At 41.6% G+C, this 18,109-nt stretch overlaps 2 protein-coding genes across 6 annotated transcripts in view; one reads left to right on the plus strand and one right to left on the minus strand.

Annotated features, from left to right (window-relative positions):
* LOC126281246 (eukaryotic translation initiation factor 3 subunit M) overlaps positions 1 to 14,619 on the minus strand; it is a 62,550-nt gene extending 47,931 nt beyond the window's left edge. Inside the window, exon 1 of the mRNA XM_049980039.1 lies at positions 14,537 to 14,619. Coding sequence (XP_049835996.1) covers positions 14,537 to 14,581 — 45 coding nt within the window. The 5' untranslated portion in view covers positions 14,582 to 14,619. The remainder of the gene's footprint in view (positions 1 to 14,536) is intronic.
* Positions 14,620 to 14,658: 39 nt separating this feature from the next.
* Positions 14,659 to 18,109, plus strand: part of LOC126281245 (cysteine--tRNA ligase, cytoplasmic) — a 77,015-nt gene continuing 73,564 nt past the window's right edge. Inside the window, exons 1-2 of one of the 5 annotated variants that reach the window (XM_049980035.1) lie at positions 14,659 to 14,720; positions 15,489 to 15,667. In XM_049980035.1, the coding sequence (XP_049835992.1) occupies positions 14,715 to 14,720; positions 15,489 to 15,667 (185 nt within the window). In that variant the 5' untranslated portion in view covers positions 14,659 to 14,714. Of the gene's footprint in view, positions 14,721 to 14,876; positions 15,369 to 15,488; positions 15,668 to 18,109 lie in introns of those variants that run through there. The other 4 variants (XM_049980038.1, XM_049980033.1, XM_049980037.1 and 1 more) reach the window with 4 other exon arrangements.

An 18,109-nucleotide genomic window follows, 5' to 3' on the forward strand; every position in this document is an offset into this window, starting at 1 on the left:
GAAGTTTGAAGAGGGACAGGATGCAACCTTTCAAATTTCAGTTTTGCCTCGCGATAAGTAAGCCGGTCCAGGGTCTTAAATTCCATAATCTTCCGCTCCTTATGAAGAATGGGGCAGTCCGGCGAGCATGGAGAGTGGTGTTCCCCACAGTTGACACAGACAGGCGGAGGCGCACATGAAGAATCGGGATGAGAGGGGCGTCCGCAATCTCGACATGTGGCACTGGATGGGCAACGGGAGGACATATGCCCAAACTTCCAGCACTGGAAGCACCGCATCGGGGGAGGGACGTATGGCTTGACGTCACAACGGTAAACCATTACCTTGACCTTCTCAGGCAATACAGCACCCTCGAAGGCCAAGATAAAGGCACCAGTGGCCACCCTGTTGGTCTTGGGTCCTCTGTTCACACAACGGACAAAATGCACACCACATTGTTCCAAGTCAGCTCTCAGCTCGTCATCGGACTGTAACAAGAGGTCGCGATTGTAAATAATCCCCTGGACCATATTTAAGCTACTGTGGGGAGTGACGGTAACAGGGACGTCTCCCAGCTTATCACACAAGAGCAACGCCCGTGACTGGGCTGGGGAGGACGTCTTGAGGAGGATGGACCCATTCCTCATTTTAGACAAACCCGCCACTTCCCCAAACTTATCCTCCAGGTGTTCCACAAAAAACATAGGCTTTGTCGAAAGAAAGGAGTCACCATCAGTCCTGCTGCAGACAAGGTATTGTGGTACATAAGGCTCCTGCTTGGCACTAGATCTGCGTCCCTCCCATGGCACAGCCAACGAGGGGAACGACTGAGGATCATATTGTGCAGCATCGAATTCAATTCTGCCTCGCTTAGAGACGCTGGTGGCAGTGCGACCACCAGCTTGGTGAGATTTATTGCGCTTCATTGCGCCACATCCGCCCAGATGCCACCTACTCCGAATGAGGGCTCTCCCCAAGGGCGCAACCCAGCCAAAGCAACGGGTACCTGGCCGATATCCCATTGCCCGGAGTCCCTGTGCCCCAGACAAGATGGGCACATACTCCTTGGCATGCATGGGGAGGAAACAGCTCTGGCATCTGTAGTGCGATCCCTGCGTGGTCAGGGGGCTACCACCAAGAGGGTACATGACGACCCCACCACAACGGACTGGCTACCGTGCTGGATTTTAGGTGTTGAAAGGGTCCACAGTTGCCGTGGGCGCTAAGAAGGGGATTGCGCACAAGACGAGGAGGCAACCCAGAAGACATGGGGTGTAAATCCCTCCACACGACAATAGATAGCATCCAATATGGAGGTGCACGATGGACCAATAGAAAAACACCACGTAAGGCGTCCTTCCCCAAATGGCACGCACTAACAACGGAAATTTTGAAAATGGCAGGTCAAACCCAAGTGGGGACCATCACATAAGGCCGAAACTTTGAAGACTCCTTTTAGTCGCCTCTTACGACAGGCAGGAATACCGCGGGCCTATTCGTACCCCCGAACCCGCAGGGGGGAAACATCTGTGTATTTTGCAACACATTCAGTAATTAAGATGTTGCATGATCCATGAGGGAAATACAATATGGATTAAGGTTGAGGAAATAAGTAATATTGTGTGCATTTTGTGTTATGTTATAGTGTGATTATGAAGATAGGCAGCACTAATGTGTGGAGAGTGTGATTATTGGGAAGCAGCATAATGTTACAAAAGAGATGTAAGGAATAAGTTTGTGTGTGCCACAGTTATTGTAGTTTAAAGTCTCGTGTTGACTGTCAATGTATGTGTAAGAAGTGGGTCCGAATGGGGAAGGGAGAAAGGAGAGTAATTATGGCTCTCTGTTCCCAGGTTGCTTCACCTTTTCACCGAGGGTGGAGTGGGGGCACTGTGAAATCAGTGAATGGAATGTGGAGTGCCTTTTACCAGGCAAGAGAATTTGGTTCCCACCAGTCATAAATGAGTGCTGAGACTGGTTTTTAATGCATGGGAGATGATAAGTTGAGGAAGTTGGAGGATGTGTTTACAGGGTTGTGACATGAAGCAGAATGAAAAGGTATTCAGAACAGTAGGGAGGAGTACGATAAACTGCGAAAGTCCTAAAAATGATTATAGAAGCAAATACAGCAAGTGATAAATTTGGTGTCACACATGTTGCAATGACAAGATGGGTTGGGTAGCTGCTGGGAGAAGGATAGTGAAAACCAAGTTCAGAACTGCAGATAAGTGACAACAGGGAGCTAAATGGTATCATAAAAAGAATAAAGGGAATGGCAAAAGGGAACAAGGTGGTGTGGAGGAGCATACCATACAGTTGAGAAGTTTGGAAATGGAGGTGTTTAATAATATGGATGCTTTAAGGAAACTGAGGACTGAAGTAGTACAAAAAGCGAAGTCATCGCTTGGCACTGTGAATCAGTATCTACTAATTACGCACAACTGAATGGATGTGATGAACAGAAAGTTTAACAGTTGCAAGGCTCCTACAATTGTTAACTAACAGTTAGTACTGAGCTATTAGGAACAGAGAAGTATCTGACTGGTTTACTGAAGGTACAAGAGGAGCTAACACCAGAGTTGCGACTCATGGCAGGGCTGCAAAATTTACTGTTAGACTCTCACACAGTAACAGAGGATGTTAGGATGAAGCAAGCATGACTATATGAGGTGGTTTAGTTTCCCCCCGTCAATGGTCACACTAAGTTTAGGTGTTTCACCGTTACACACTAACGTGGGGAACCTTTAATGATTTTTGGAGGTAAGAACATGGGAAATGTTGCCTGATATCAGAGGTTGCGGATAGGTACATAATAATGATGGAGGAACTCTCGCACTGTCAGATGGAAAGGATTACAATTTGCCAAAAAAGTTCAGCTGTTCCCAAGCAAAAAAGATAGCCAAGACTGTGTGCCTGACATTGGAGTCTCAATTATACTCTTCTAATAACCAGAGCTACACTAGATCTACTCAATGTACAACATCGTCATGGTGACAGCAAATTGCTATTAGCAAAGATAGAGAAACTGAAATGCATGGCAGTGGGTTATTAATTAATGGGACAGTTTGTGAGAGCCACCATTACAGGTTTGAATAGCTTAGAGATAATGCAGCCATTGTTGCACTGACCAGAAAAACTGGTAGGAGAACCCCAGGACAAAATTTGATCTAGGCCATCTCAATGACACTCAGCTGGGCTTAAAATCTTCAGAAGCAGCTCACAGCAACCCAAGAATGGTTTATTTTGGTGAAACAGATGCTACAGCATGTGCAGCAGTATTGGGCAAAGCAATCTCAGACTGTTGTTGGAGTGTGAATTTGGATGCACTGATAGAGAATTCTGCCTACAACATCTGCAGCTCAAGTCACATGATTTTGGGACAATGCATTTAAGCCCATGTAACGCTTATCATATTAAGTATTATTACTTCACTGCTACAGACAGACCATCTTCAGAAGTACTGTGAAATATTACACAATTCACAGACATCTTTAAACAATTTGATACTAGGTGCTGAAGCGAGCTTAATGATGTGAAGTACAATGGTATTAAGCTTTTTCAGCACAGTATTACAGTTCAGATTCCATTATTTATTTCTGCATTTCTATTGCTTTTCATATTGTCAAATCTCTGTTCTAATTTATTACATTACAAAGAAACTGAATAGGAAACTGTTTCACACACAAATACTTAGGTACAAACAAGGATTTGAGAGCCTGTATTAGAGGAATATAATCAGACTGCTGTGCATAAATTTTATCTGAATGTGAACGTAGTACCAGTATGTATACACTGACTGGCAGTTTATTCAAACACGCTTGCAAATTAATCCATCACTTATCTCGTAAACACATGGCCACAAAATCACAACTTGGGTCTACAATCCAGGTGTTTATAATACCATGTCTCAATTTTTTCCAACATATAAAGTGCCTCATATCAATATGACATTTACAATTGAATATATCTACGAAAAGTAACTGGTCCTTCTCTCACACATTTCTCAATACATCTGTATCAACAACAGCACTGCAGCATAGCTGTTACTAAAATTGAAACATGCAGTAACATATATAAAACAAGGCAAATACATATAATATTCAAGTTTCACTATTACTGCAAATTGTAGACATGCAGTGTCATCCCAAAATCAAGTGAGTAGCTCATTTTGATGTTGAGAATACGGGTAGTAGTCTATGCTGTCTCCATAGGTACATAAACCCTATGAGTTGTGACCACATGTATCAAAATAACTGTGCAACCCTCATCAACCTTCAAATTACATCTCAGTAGTGCAGATCCCATTGACTGGCTCATGTGTGTGTACACTACAGGGTGAATAGTGTTATGTGATATGTTTTCTAGTATTAAGATGTTATAAAACTGTTGGGGAGGGCATGGGGGTCTTTAGAGATGTGAGGTGTTAAGCAACACATTGACAGATTTCATAGTGGCGTCTTTTAGCGAGAAATGCTGAGAGGTGGCATGCCCACTTCACCATAATGTTATGGTGTAGTTGCAAGAGTTTTAATAAAATTCGTCACTTTTATGTTGTTTATCTGGGCTGTCACTGGTCTGCGCCCTCTCCACAACCTGCAGCATCAACCCAACCATGCACAGAAGTGGCCCTTCAGCCTAGGTCCACTTCATGTCACAACCTGTAAACAGAACAGCACAATAGGTGCTGAGTGACATCATCAACAGTACCACGAAACACATATCTTCTGGACCTTATCAGTATTGTATGTAATTGAATAAGAATCCTGGAAACATCTACTGCCAATTGAAACATTCTGGCACTCAACAGGCAGATAGTTCTTGACATAAGTATGAAGGTGTTTCACGTGACAAGAAATTTTGAACATTTCTAACTCTGATCCAAATCAAAATTAGGAACAGATTTTTGACATGTTTGGAGGCACTACAGATATTTGAAACATACTTGAAATTCAGAGTTTAATTATAAAATTTTTGTAGGAGATGGAGACTTTGTAGTTAATTTCTATTGCTTCTGTGGTGCACTGCGGCAACAGCCTGCAGACAGTACCTGTCACAACTTCACACCTTTCGACCTTAAATGTCAAATGCTAACTAATTTAAATAAGAATAACAACAATATTAGAAAAGGTTAGGTTGCTACTCACTGTAAACCTGACATGGCGAATTGCAGATAGGCATGATGAAGACAGTTGCATATGAGCTTTTGGCAAAAGGCTTCTTCAGAGAGAGGGAACACCATGCTAATGTTTCGGTTTATAAAGTGTCATTATTATTTAACCTAAAATAAATGTAGAAACTTAACTGCCGACAAAAATGTGGGGTATTGTAGGGAGCTACAATAAAGGAATAAACAAGAGCTGTAGAGATTACAGCAAAAGTAAATTAACACTAATTTTCCAAAAATCGCTATTCTTACAAAGAGAAGTAAACTTCCTACATCGGATAATCGGCATTATAGGAATTAAACCTGAACCAACAAAGTAGGAGAATTGAATGTCCTTAAATTCAGGACATTAAATCAAAAGACAAGAAGTGAGCTGAGAAAACAGTCAACTGAAACTACTGATACCGAATGTTGGCTTCATTCCGTAAGCTAATGACCATGCAGCATGTGACATCAAATGTGTGGAAACAGAAAGAGAACAGAGAACTGACAATACCTTTTTCTGATCTGTATTAATTTTTGGAACGTAATTTGTGATAACATACTGACCTGTAGCATAGCCTAAGGTGTAAGTTAAGTGGGGAGGTGACTGACTGCAGGCTGGCAAAGCAGTATCTAAGGAAGGAGTTTGTTTACTGTAAACCCTGGAGAGAAAAAAAGTTAACTGTAAGCTCTACGCTTACATCTATGCTCTGCAAATCATTGTGAAGTGCCTGGCAGAGGGTACACCCCACTGACCAGTTATTTGGTATTCTACCATTCCATTCACATATGGAGCATGGGAAGAATGATTGACTGAATGCCTCTGTGTGCGTGCTGTATTTGTTCCAATCTTGTTCCCATGATTCCTATGTCAGTGATAAATGAGGGATTGTTGTATATTCATAGTCATTTAAAGCCAATTCTTTAAACTTTGATAGTAGACTTTCTCAGAGTTAATTTGTGTCTATCTTCAAGAAACTGCCAGTTCCATTTCTTCAGCATCTCTGTAACACCCCCACAGGTCAAACAAACCTCTGACTATTTGTGCTGCCCTTCTCTGTATACATCCATTATACCCTGTCAGTCATATTTGAGATAGGTCCCACATACTTGAGCAATATTCTAAAAATGGTCACAAATGATTTGTATGCAATAACCAATAAACCAAAGTCTGACCCCCCCACCCCCTGCTCTGCCCAAGACAAAGCCTATGTGATTACTCCATTTCACATTGCTAAAAAGTGTTTCACCCAAGCATTTGTATGAGTTGGTTGATTCGAGCTGTGATTCATTGAAATAGTCATAGGATACCTTTTTTTGTGAAGTGCCCAGTTTTACATTTCTGGACATTTGTTGCCCCTCTTTGTACCACTCTGAAATATTATCAAGATTGACTTAATATTTATGCAGCTTCTTTCAGATTGTACTTCATAACAGATAATTGCACCTGCAACAAATCTGTTACTATTAATGTTGTCCACAAGGTCACTGATAGAAAGCATGAGCAGTACAAACTTCCCTGGGGCACACACAATAATACTCTACATTTGACAACCCTCTGTCCAATGTAACATGCTCTGTCCTCCCTACCAAAAAGTCCTTAATCCAGTCACAAATTTCACTTTGCACTCCATGATTGAACTTTTGACAATAAGTGTAGGTGCAATACTCAGCCAAATGCTTTTAGGTAATCAAGAAATACAGCATCAACCTAACTGCCTTCATCCAAAGCTTTCAAGATGTCATGTGAAAAACATTCAAGTAGGTTTCACATGACCTACGTTTTAGGAATCCATGCTGGTCGACATGGAGGTCATTCTGTTTGAGCTACCCTATTATGTTTGAGCTCAGAACATGTTTTAAGATTCTGAAGATTCTGCCTGCAACAAATCTATGTCAAGGACACTGGACAGCAGTTTTGTGAATCACTTCTACTACCCTTCTTATAGATGGCTGTGACCTGAGCTTTTTTCCAGAAGTGGAGCCTCAGGGATACCGGGCGACCTCCCTGAGTAAGTAGCCTTTCACCACGCAGAGTTACTGTGGTGTGGACTGTGTAGATCCCCAAATCTTGTGGCACCAAGATGGACACGACAGAAGAAAATAAATTAAAACAAACAGACCTCACACACCCGAACATCGGGGTCAGGACTTATGGAATGCACTCCCACTACTGAATCACAGCCTAGACCTGAGCCAATAGTGGGACTGTACCTGAGAAGTTTGATCAATCAAGATTAAAGCCTTGTCTGGGTCCCAGAGGAGGAAGCTTCCCAGGGAACAGAAACAAAAGGAAGGAAAAGAATGGCTTCTCAAACATAAGTGGAGGCAATCAAAAGGGCTTGAGCCCAAGACCCCCCAAGAAAAAACTGTCTCACATTGAAGGGGATACACAGACCCCCCACAACGTCGAAGACAGGTAACAAGTGGATAAGGGAGGAATCCAATGCTCCCTCCTCTCAGGATAAGCGAGTCCAGAAAAAGCCGAGGCAAGAAATAAGGAAACAGACCTATAGTACTGCAGTCTCAGTTTTTAAGATGGCAGTTATCCAAGAAGGCTATCAACTGGTAGGCATCACCTCTAAGCAGGAGCAGCTCACACAGATGGGCCTTTTGAGAAGATTGGGGTGGGGGATGCTGATCCAGGACCCAATTTCAGGAGGGTCTATCTAGATCGTGGTACCCTCATTTTTGTCTGCAAGGGGTCACATACAGCGGAATGGCTCAAGTACAAGGTACCCACGATATCCCCGTTGGAGGATGTGAAGATGCTGGTCAAGACAGCAACTGAGCTTCTTAAGACTACAAAGGAATCAATATAGGAACCAAAGATCGTTAGGAATCAATGTGGGTGTCAAAGATCCTGAAGGATCTCTCCAAACACTGTTAGAGAAAATAGGGATCCACAACCCAAAAGGATTGGAGAGTAATCAAACAGAAGGCTGTACCAGAAGGATGAACCCTGGTGGTGGAGGTCAGATAGACGTCTCTGAAGGACATGCAAGAGCAAGACATGAAACTGATTATAGGGAACCCGCAGGTCACCATCAGGGTAATCAAGGACCTCAAAGGCAATGATGGCTGGCAATGATGACTGGAGGTGCTGCAGATTAATCTGCAGACAGTAAAGGGACCACTGCTGTCCTGAGCCGCTGCCTGGGGAGACAAGAAATGGACTTGGCCCTGATTTAAGAACCTTACTTATATATTGGGGGTATATCGGGCATCGATGGCACTGGAGGTAAACTGATTTGTGCCAAAAATCTAAGAAACTCCATAACATGCATCTATGTAAGAAATGGAATTTCTTTCATGCCAATGATGGATTTCTGCTCCAGGGACCTGGTGACCATCAGGATGCAGCAACATGAGGAAGGTATCACGAGGGAAACTGGTCTGGCCTCAGCATACCTTCCTTACAAAGACACTCCTCCTCTGGAGGTGAGGAGACTGACAGAAGTTTGCCATCAGCAAGGTGACCAACTGCTTGCTGGATGTGATGCCAATGCCCACAACCTAGTGTGGGGCAGCAAGGACACCAACAGTAGAGGTACCTTCTTGAATTTCTCTCGTCTAACAACTTGGAGGTCCTGAATAGGGATGATGAACCTACATTCAGGAATAGCAGAAGGGAAGAAGTAATTGACATAACCTTTGGTTCCATGATGATGGGCTGCTATGTCAAACAATGGCATGTGGTGTTGGAGCCATCTTCATCGGACCACATGTATATTAAATTCAAGGTTTAAATGGGAATCAGATGGACCATGGACTATAGGAGTTCCTGGAAAACAGACTGGGAGACATATAGAAGGGACGTAGACTCAAGCTTATCGAAAATTAAAACCTTTTTAAAGGAATCCAGCAAGGTTTGAGGAAGTCGCAGAGGCTGTCACCTCTGCCATAATGACCTCATACCAGGACAACTGCACAATTACCAAGAAGTGCACAAATAGGAGCATGCCTTGGTGGAATAATAATGTAGAAATGCAATGCAAGTAGGTATGAAGACTTTTTAACCTTGCGAGCTGTAAAAGACAAAGGACAAAATATCATGAGGCCCTTGTCAAATACAACCTTGCAATTAGACAAGCAAAGGTGGCATCCTGCAAGGCATTCTGTGAGGAAGTGGAGGGCACAGCTGCTCAAGCCAAACTTCACAAAGTGCTCACTAGATCCCCAACTAATCCAGGAGGCACACTGAAAAAGAGGATTAGGAATACACAAAGACAGCACATGAGACACTGGAATTGCTCCTCAAAACTCACTTTCCTCAATGCGCTCTGGCAGTTAACAGTAGAATGCGATCCACGAAAGACAATGGCTCTCAGCCACCCTAAGAGAGGAATCAGACCAAGGAGTGTGTCGACTTCAAAAAATCCAATGGGTGGTGGTAACATTCCCACAGTTTAAGCCCCCTTGGCCAGATGGAATCTTTCCAGCTCTCCTGCAACATGCAGGAGAGAAAGCCAGGAGAAGCAATCATACCAAGGCCAAAGATACAAGACCAATCAGTCTGTCCTTCTACCATCCTTAAAAACAATGGAAAAACTGGTTAATGTGTATCTTGGGGAGAGGAGGCTAACTAGGGCTCCTCTACATTCAAACCAACACACGTCAGTCGCATAAATCATGTGAGACAGCTGTCCATCAACTCACTGGGAGGGTGGAGAAAGCACTTCACTTTCAAGAAATAGCCCTCTGCAACTTCCTGGGTATCAAGGGAGCCTTTAGTAACACAACCTTTGATTCCATGGGTAGGGCAGCAGAGGTGCATGACCTAGGGACCACTATGTGTCGGACTAAAGCCATGCTTACTGGAAGGAAGGTAGAGGCCACCATGATGAATGAAAAGATGGTAATTAACACCACTAGAGGTTGTCCACAAGGAGGAGTTTCATTCCCTTTATTGTGGAATCTAATGGTGAATGGACTCATTGAGAAACTAAATCCCAGACAATGGTTTTGCCAAGGATACGCAGATGACCTTGTCATAGTACTACCTGGCAAATTTACTGACAAACTGAGGGCTAAGGCACAAGAGGCACTGGACATAGTGCACGACTGGTGCATTAAACAGGGTCTAAGGGTTAATCTTAAGAAGGCTGTTGTGCTACCATTCACGATGAAGCATATCCAACACTCAAGTCGGAATCTAAAGCTCTTCGGTGAAACTATGCCTTTGAAGGGGATAGTGAAATATCTAGGGGTAACCTTAGATGAGAAACTAATATGGACCTCTCAAATTACGAGCATCTGCTCCAAAGTGAAAGGTAAACTAGTGGGTATCAGAAGGGTTTGTGGCAAAAACTGGGCCTAAGCCCCAGTGGTATGCCCTGGATATACACCCTGTTGGTTAGACCTAGGATCTCCTACAGGGCCGTAGCGCGGTGGAAGAAGGTAGAACAACAAGTTGCAGCTAAGGAGCTTGCTAAGGTGCAGAGACTGGCCTGCTTAGCCATAACAGACGGAATTAGAGCCAAACCAACTGCTGGACATGCCTCCAATGCACCTTTGAGTCAAGATGAAGGCAGCAGCTGGTACATACAGACTCAAAACTGGTAAAAACTGGATCTCATTGGGATATCCAGAATCATACACTAAAATAGTGAGTGAGGTAAATGTAAGAATGGCTGAGGAAATGCCAGCCAACTATATAAAAACTCCCAACTGCTTCAACATGCCTTACAATATAATAATTGGAAGCAGGGAGAAGTGGGAAAAAAACAGTTCGACACTGTACAGGGGACATTTTCTGGTTCACTGATGGATCAAAATCACATCGAGGTTCTGGGGCCACGGTGTATGGGGTTCTGCCAAGATTGGAGGGGTCGACAGAAGTGTCCGATCCCATGCGTCGACTTTGACCCGTGACATAAGGGTGTTGTGTGTCATGATGGCACGGAGTTTGGTGAGTGTGGTGTGTTTGTGTCATCATGTTGTGGTTTGTTGTGCTCTCTGGTGGTATATTCAGGGTTTTCGTTTCTGTGGTGTAATGGGCTCAGTTTGCTTTTGCTGATTATCCAGAATTATTTGAGTGTCAGCTGTGTTTGTAGTGGAATTCGTTTCAGTGAGTTAACTTTGTGTGAAGGTTTAATCTACTACATTGTGTGGTAATTTTAATAAAATTAATCGTTTGTTGTTTTTGTTCAGGAATGGATATGACGGATAAAATTAACAGTGCGCAGGTCACGAGAAGTGTTCGATCCCAATGTGTGGCTGCGTATGTTGATATTGGTATCGGGAGATGTAGCACTATGGAACTGGCTTAGAAGACAGCACTTAGAATACTTGGACCAAGACCTATAAACAAAAACACAGTAAGGCAACAATGCCAAAACTGTGTTTTAAAAGAAGCCCTGTAAAACTGGGCTTGAACAGGAAAGAGATTTAAGTCATGGTAGGATTGATGACTGGACATGGAATTTCAAAAAACAGAAGATGACCCTAAACGTAGGATCTGTGATGAGAGGGAAGAAACTGTATCAAACCTAATCATCTAATGCATTGCACTGGAGAGCAAGAGGACAGAATGTTTGGGGCAACTAGACCAGAAGAAATTGTGTCTAACAAAAAACAAAGTTACTTGTTGCACTAGTTAAGGGCACTGGTTGACTTTACTAGATATACAGGGAGTTATACTGTACAGTAAACTCAGTTTCAGTGCAGGCAGTGGTGGGTTAGACCAAATCTGTTTTAGCTTCGCTGCCAAAACCAAATCAAATTGGGATTACAGAAATGTCCAACTCCACCCATCTGCTTTGAACCATAACGTCACCAATATGATTGAAATGACCATTCTCAACATCTCCAATATGGTGCCTATCATTTCATTACATAAACATGACAACAAAAACGAAAATACATATAAAAACAACAAAATCTCTATCCAAAAGTATAATTAAACTAATGGGATCAGTGTGGGAAACTGGGGTCTTTTGGGTGGGCACAAACTAAATATTAACACATACAGACACACACCACGACACCAAACCACACAAAACGACATAAAAACATAAAATTCCCACATTCCACTACATTCACAATATCCACAGGAATCAGTCCTTCCCTTCACCTCTATAGCTCACCCACCATTGCTGAAAACACAAAATAAAAACCAACACCACCCAAAAATTATAATCAGACCGTAACTATCAATACCACAAAACCAACAAAAATTGGAATCAGACACTTCCCTTGACCTATATAGGTCAACAAGAGCTCAAGATACCAAAATGCATCTAAAACTAAAAAATTGGAATTTGATACTTTTCTTAAGTTTCATATCAACCACAAGTGACAATACCAAAATATAAAAAAGAGACCACACACACAAAACAACCAAAAAACTCCCAAACCCCACCCCATCAAAACAAAAATCCGCCAACAAATAAAAATTAGAAAATAAACAAAACTTGATCACACACTACAACTCAAAGACAATTGCAACAAAACAGATCCTCCACAACAATCATAAAACCACCACCCCCCCCCCCCATCCAAATCCATAAACATACCAACCTGCCCCGTCCACCTCCTTCCCCCACCACATACAAAAGCCCCTTAACTAACCACCCTTGGCCTATACATTTTATTAACAGCCTGCGAAAAAATGCAATACTCCCCAGGGACGCTCTTTTGCCAGCAATATTCATTTAAATAAGATTGCACATTAGAAGAGCACTTCTTCCCCCTCCCTATGACTGATTTAACTGCCCCCAAAAGCCCATTTACTGTATTAGTACATGCCCCAGTCTCTTAATTCATGAAGTCTGAACTATGACTGATAACCAAATGATCATAACCCCTCTTCCTCAATCAGATGAAAAAGCATCGGAAAGTACCATACTCCCCTCCTCTATATCCTCATCAATTCTCTCTTCGTACACCCCTCCAAAACCCTGGAAACACAATCGGCATATCCCCTCCCCTTGAGATAATGCCATTCCCCCCACCCATAAACTAACCAGAGACTTACCCCTGCCGTATTCGCTCTTCCCAAATTGTGACTTCTACCTCCCACCATCCCCGGCCCACCCAACCTACCCCTGTAATTAACATATCCAGAACAAACTTCCATACAAAAAGAAAACCAATCTAAAACTGCCCTTTCATTCACACCAGGCTCATGCACACAAAAACTAATGGATATATAACAAAAATAAAATATCAAAACTATCTCCTTCCGGGCCAACCTAGACTTTTCGAACCAGGTACCGCAGCTAAGGGAGCGTAAACGGTTATCCCTTCGGCACCACCGCATGTAGGCTTAAAAGTCCCTAGTCCAATATGCCAGAACTCTGGCCAACCGCATATTCTCTTTATAGACACTGCACTTGACTATGTCATATACACACCTAACAAAAGAAGCCACAATATAAACACTGACTCATCAAATCAATACCCTTTCATGGAAATGTAGATAAAAATATCACCTATAATTACAATTCCATTTTGTTCTTGCTTTTTTTTTTTTTTTTTTTAAAGAAATTCAATATAAATATTACCTTAAATATATCCGATAAGAAACTATGAATGTGCTGAGCTGTTGTAATCTCAAGTTTTCCCACTGACATTCCTTATTGTTATTGTTAGTTTGTTGTATTACTTGTTCCATGGATCATGAACACGATTCTTTCGTAATGATGTGGAATGTGTCAAAGTACAAAAGATTCATTTATCCCAAATTGATTAAACAAAAATTTTTGTCCCTGCACAAGAGAAAACACCTGTTTCAAATCAAATGCCATTCACATGCACATGAAGACAAGAAGGTACTTAAATTTTGTAGAAGGCACTTATAGTTTCTCTCCAAATAAACATTTTCTCATTGGGCTGTAATCTAGGCTCAAGCTAGCTCATAAACAAAAAGTTGAAGTAGGTTTACACTCGAGTAGTGATCCCATAAACATAACCAGATGGACCGCATATCACGCGCGCAAAAAAAGGAAGGTATGTCACTATAAAATTCTACTGTCTCGTTGCTGAACATGTAAATTATCTGATTTCTATCTTAACCCTTCTTGTCACACCATGAACTCTTCTCAGGTTGTTCACATTAGCTAAAGAACTATATACAGCTGTCTGAGCAGTTGCTAATAACTGTGCAGCTTCGCTAGATATTAATAGTTCATTTTCCCTAATGAAGATATCATCTTAAGTACAAAGGGTGTGTGCAAAAATTTCAGAGTGAGACAGCAGATAACTCAAATTACACAAATGATATGTTTAGGGGACATATATTTGTTGCGATCGTGGTCTACGGGGGAAAATTATTAACCTAATAAAAACCTTAAAAATGTTATTGAAACACGGACATGATTTGCCACATGTCATTGTACACATCATAACATTTACGAATTTGGAACAAAATTATATAACCCATCAATAGTTTAAGAGAAATACACTTACTTGATCATCAAGCGATAAATCTGTGAATACAGGAACATCAAGCATTTTGGCAGCTGTCGAACACACCTCAATACATTCCTCGACACGACGCGGCACACGCTTTCACAGCCAAAGATCAGTTTTGCCTCTTGCGATCTCGAATTCACAGACATACATATGTCCGTGCCCGGTCCTCTCCATGGAGGTAAGAATAGAGTCCTCTCAGATGTGCGCTTTTGTACTGTCCAATTGTCGAATCTGATAAAATTATTATGGTGTACCGATCGTTTAACTGAAGGAAAAACAGCAAGCAATTCTGCAAAGCAGTATAAATTACACATAACCAGATCAAATATAATGAAAGAGCAAAGTTATAGGACAGCTACCGTTTTTTTTTAATGTTGGTAGCCGTGAGTGCCATCAGTGCAAACTGCACGGTATACAGCGAAGACGGAAGGAAAGTAGGTGTATGTTGTTGTGTACAGTTGTTTAATATTATACTGAATGTATAGTAGTTTCCTTTTGTCATTTTTTTCGTTATCAGCGACTTGATAGTTGATATCAGAGTGATTGACAACTGTTCTTTGTCTTACTGGGAGGTTGTACAACTTCCGCATGTACGTGTGATGAGCGGCTGACTACCAATCTTGCGTCATGTGTTGCGCTGACGTTACTTTTTAGGTATTCCGATAACGTCTGGGAAACGTTTTATGAGTACTTAGTATTACGTTTATTGACAATATTGATCTACACCTTACTGTGTCAACCACCTCCATAAGTGTAGGCGTGCTGGCTGCGACACATCTCAGTTCATACCAGAGCTTTGATCGTTTTCCGTGTCTGTCGTATAGTGGTATGCTTTAGGATCTGAATATTGAATTAAAAGAAATTAATTTGTCCCTGTCGAAAAGAGAAATAGTGTAACAAAACGTGCGTAGCTACCGAAATATAACGACATTCTTATCCCTTGCAGATGGCTAAACGCACTCAGCCAAATTGGAAACCACCAGAACTTGCTGAAGGGCCAAAATTAAGGCTTTACAACAGCCTTACAAGGCAAAAGGAAGTGTTCATACCTCAAAATGGACGGGAAATTAAATGGTATAGTTGTGGACCTACGGTCTATGATGCATCGCACATGGGCCACGCCAGGTAATTATAGAAATTTTGTACAGATGTTCAAATAATTATTACATACCCAAGAGGGCCATCATTAGCACAGAAAGGAATGAGATACATGGGTATATATGTATACAATAACGTACTGGAGCACATTAAATATTATGTAGATAATTTTGTAGAGTTGAACTGAATTAAAAAAGTAGTAGGCCCCACTTCTATTTATCATACTCAATGTTTTTAACAATATCCTCTACTTCACTGAGGATTGTCATCACAAAAACTCCTAAATTTGGTGTTTTTGTTTAGTTTACAATTGGCTTTAGCACTTAAGTACAATAATGTGAAATCATTACACTGCTTTGCATGTACATCTACATCCATACTCCGCAAGCCACCTGACGGTGTGTGGTGGAGGGTACCCTGAGTAGCTCTATTGGTTCTCCCTTCTATTCAAGTCTCGTTTTGTTCGTGGAAAGAAGGATTGTCGGTATGCTTCTGTGTGGGCTCTAATCTCTCTGATTTTATCCTCGTGGTCTCTTCGCGATATATACGTAGAAGGGAGCAATATACTGCTTGACTCTTCGGTGAAGGTATGTTCTCGAGACTTTAACAAAAGCCCGTACCGAGCTACTGAGCATCTCTCCTGCAGAGTCTTCCACTGGAGTTTATCTATCATCTCCGTATCTCTTTCTTGATTACTAAATGATCCTGTAACGAAGCGCACTGCTCTCCATTGGATCTTCTATATCTCTTCCAACAACCCTATCTCGTACGGATCCCACACTGCTGAGCAGTATTCAAGCAGTGGGCGAACAAGCGTACTGTAACCTACATTGAGGTAAATGTACATTTTTGACTTCTTTCCACACCCCCAGATACCACTCTCCACTTTGTTTGTGTGGTGTAACGGGCTCAGTTTGCTTTTGCTCACTATCCAGAATTGTTAGTGTCGGCTGTGTTTGTAGTGGAACTCGGTCAGTGAGTTAACAATTTTGTGTGAAGCTTATTTTAGTGTTGTTCGCTGTACTACATTGTGTGGTAATTTTAGTAAAATTAATCTATTGTTGTTTTTGTTCAAGAATGGATATGACGGATAAAATTAACAGTGCGCAGTTTAAGGGAAGTGTTTGATCCCAATGTGTGGCTGTGTATATTGGTATTGGTAGATGTTTTTGCACTATATAGGCCAAGAGAAGTGTTTGATCCTAATTTATGGGATCAGGAGCTGCTATTGAACTATATAGGTCAAGGGACGTGTCCGATTCCAGATGATATTGTGTTTAGTGGTATTTGGGGAGTTTTGTGATTTCGGTTTTTTTCGTCTTTTTGTGTGGTTTTCTATACGGGTGGGTGACTAAATTTGTTTATATTTAGTTTGCCCCCCATCCCCCACCCAGAAACGCCCCATTTCCCACTCTTGTCCCGTTAGTGTCATTAGGCTTTTTGTCGAAAGTGTGTGTGTTTGTTTTTCGATGTATTTTCGTCCTCATAATGTGTACGTAATGACTTTATATGTGCCATATTGGAATCGTGGTTTATGGCTGTTTCCGCCATGTTTGAGATGTCATGGGTCAAAGGAGATGGGTGGGATCGGAAGCTTCCGTATTTCCATACATTGTTACATTTTACTAATCTCATTGTTAGTTCTCATAAGTTTTCAGTCCTGTTTCCCTACTTTCATGAAATTTTGAAGGTATACATACATTCATAAATAAATACAAAATTTGTTTCATATTTTTATTTGCATTGTCTTTGGTACTTAGTATTTCTCTTTCATATGATACGCAGCAAAACAGTCTCCAAGATGTAACACAAATCCACAAGACTTGCACTTTTTAATCATACATGGCAGTATCTTCGTTTTTGTTTATTTGTTTTGGAAATACATAGGCCTATTAGTTGGTGTTGCTTTATGTGACCGGAAAGTCTATCAACCGGATCATGATGTGACATACGCGATGTAGTGGCAATCTCCAAGTTTTGCTTTGCGCATTCATCATAAATAATTGTGTTGTCTCTTTATTCTGCCATGATGAAAGAGCACAAGTACTTATAAAAACAAAAAAAAAACTTGTTGATGTGTGTAATGTATTGTTAGCTAAACAAAGACCAACAGAATGCAAAAGATACTAATGTGCTGTTGCTGGCCGTTGCGCGATACTATGCTCGCGACACCACTTTGCTTTCACCGGCCGTTGACTGTTGTTTTGTGCACGACGCTACTGTGGTGTCGCCGGACGGCAGAGTGATAACGGTGGAAACTGATAGCTACATTAATTTGTTTAGTGTTACTTTATTGTTCTGGAATCACAGATAATGCTGATTTCTCTGATCATTCAGTAATGTTTGGGTCAATTCTAGTGTGTGATTCCAATTCTTCATCTACATCTATACTCTGCAAATTGCTGTGAATTGCTTGGCAGAGGTCACATCCCGTTGTACCAATTAATATAGCTTCCTCCTGTTCCACTC

This window comes from Schistocerca gregaria, chromosome 7 (assembly GCF_023897955.1).
Source record: "Schistocerca gregaria isolate iqSchGreg1 chromosome 7, iqSchGreg1.2, whole genome shotgun sequence".
NCBI classification, from domain to species: Eukaryota; Metazoa; Arthropoda; class Insecta; order Orthoptera; family Acrididae; genus Schistocerca; species Schistocerca gregaria.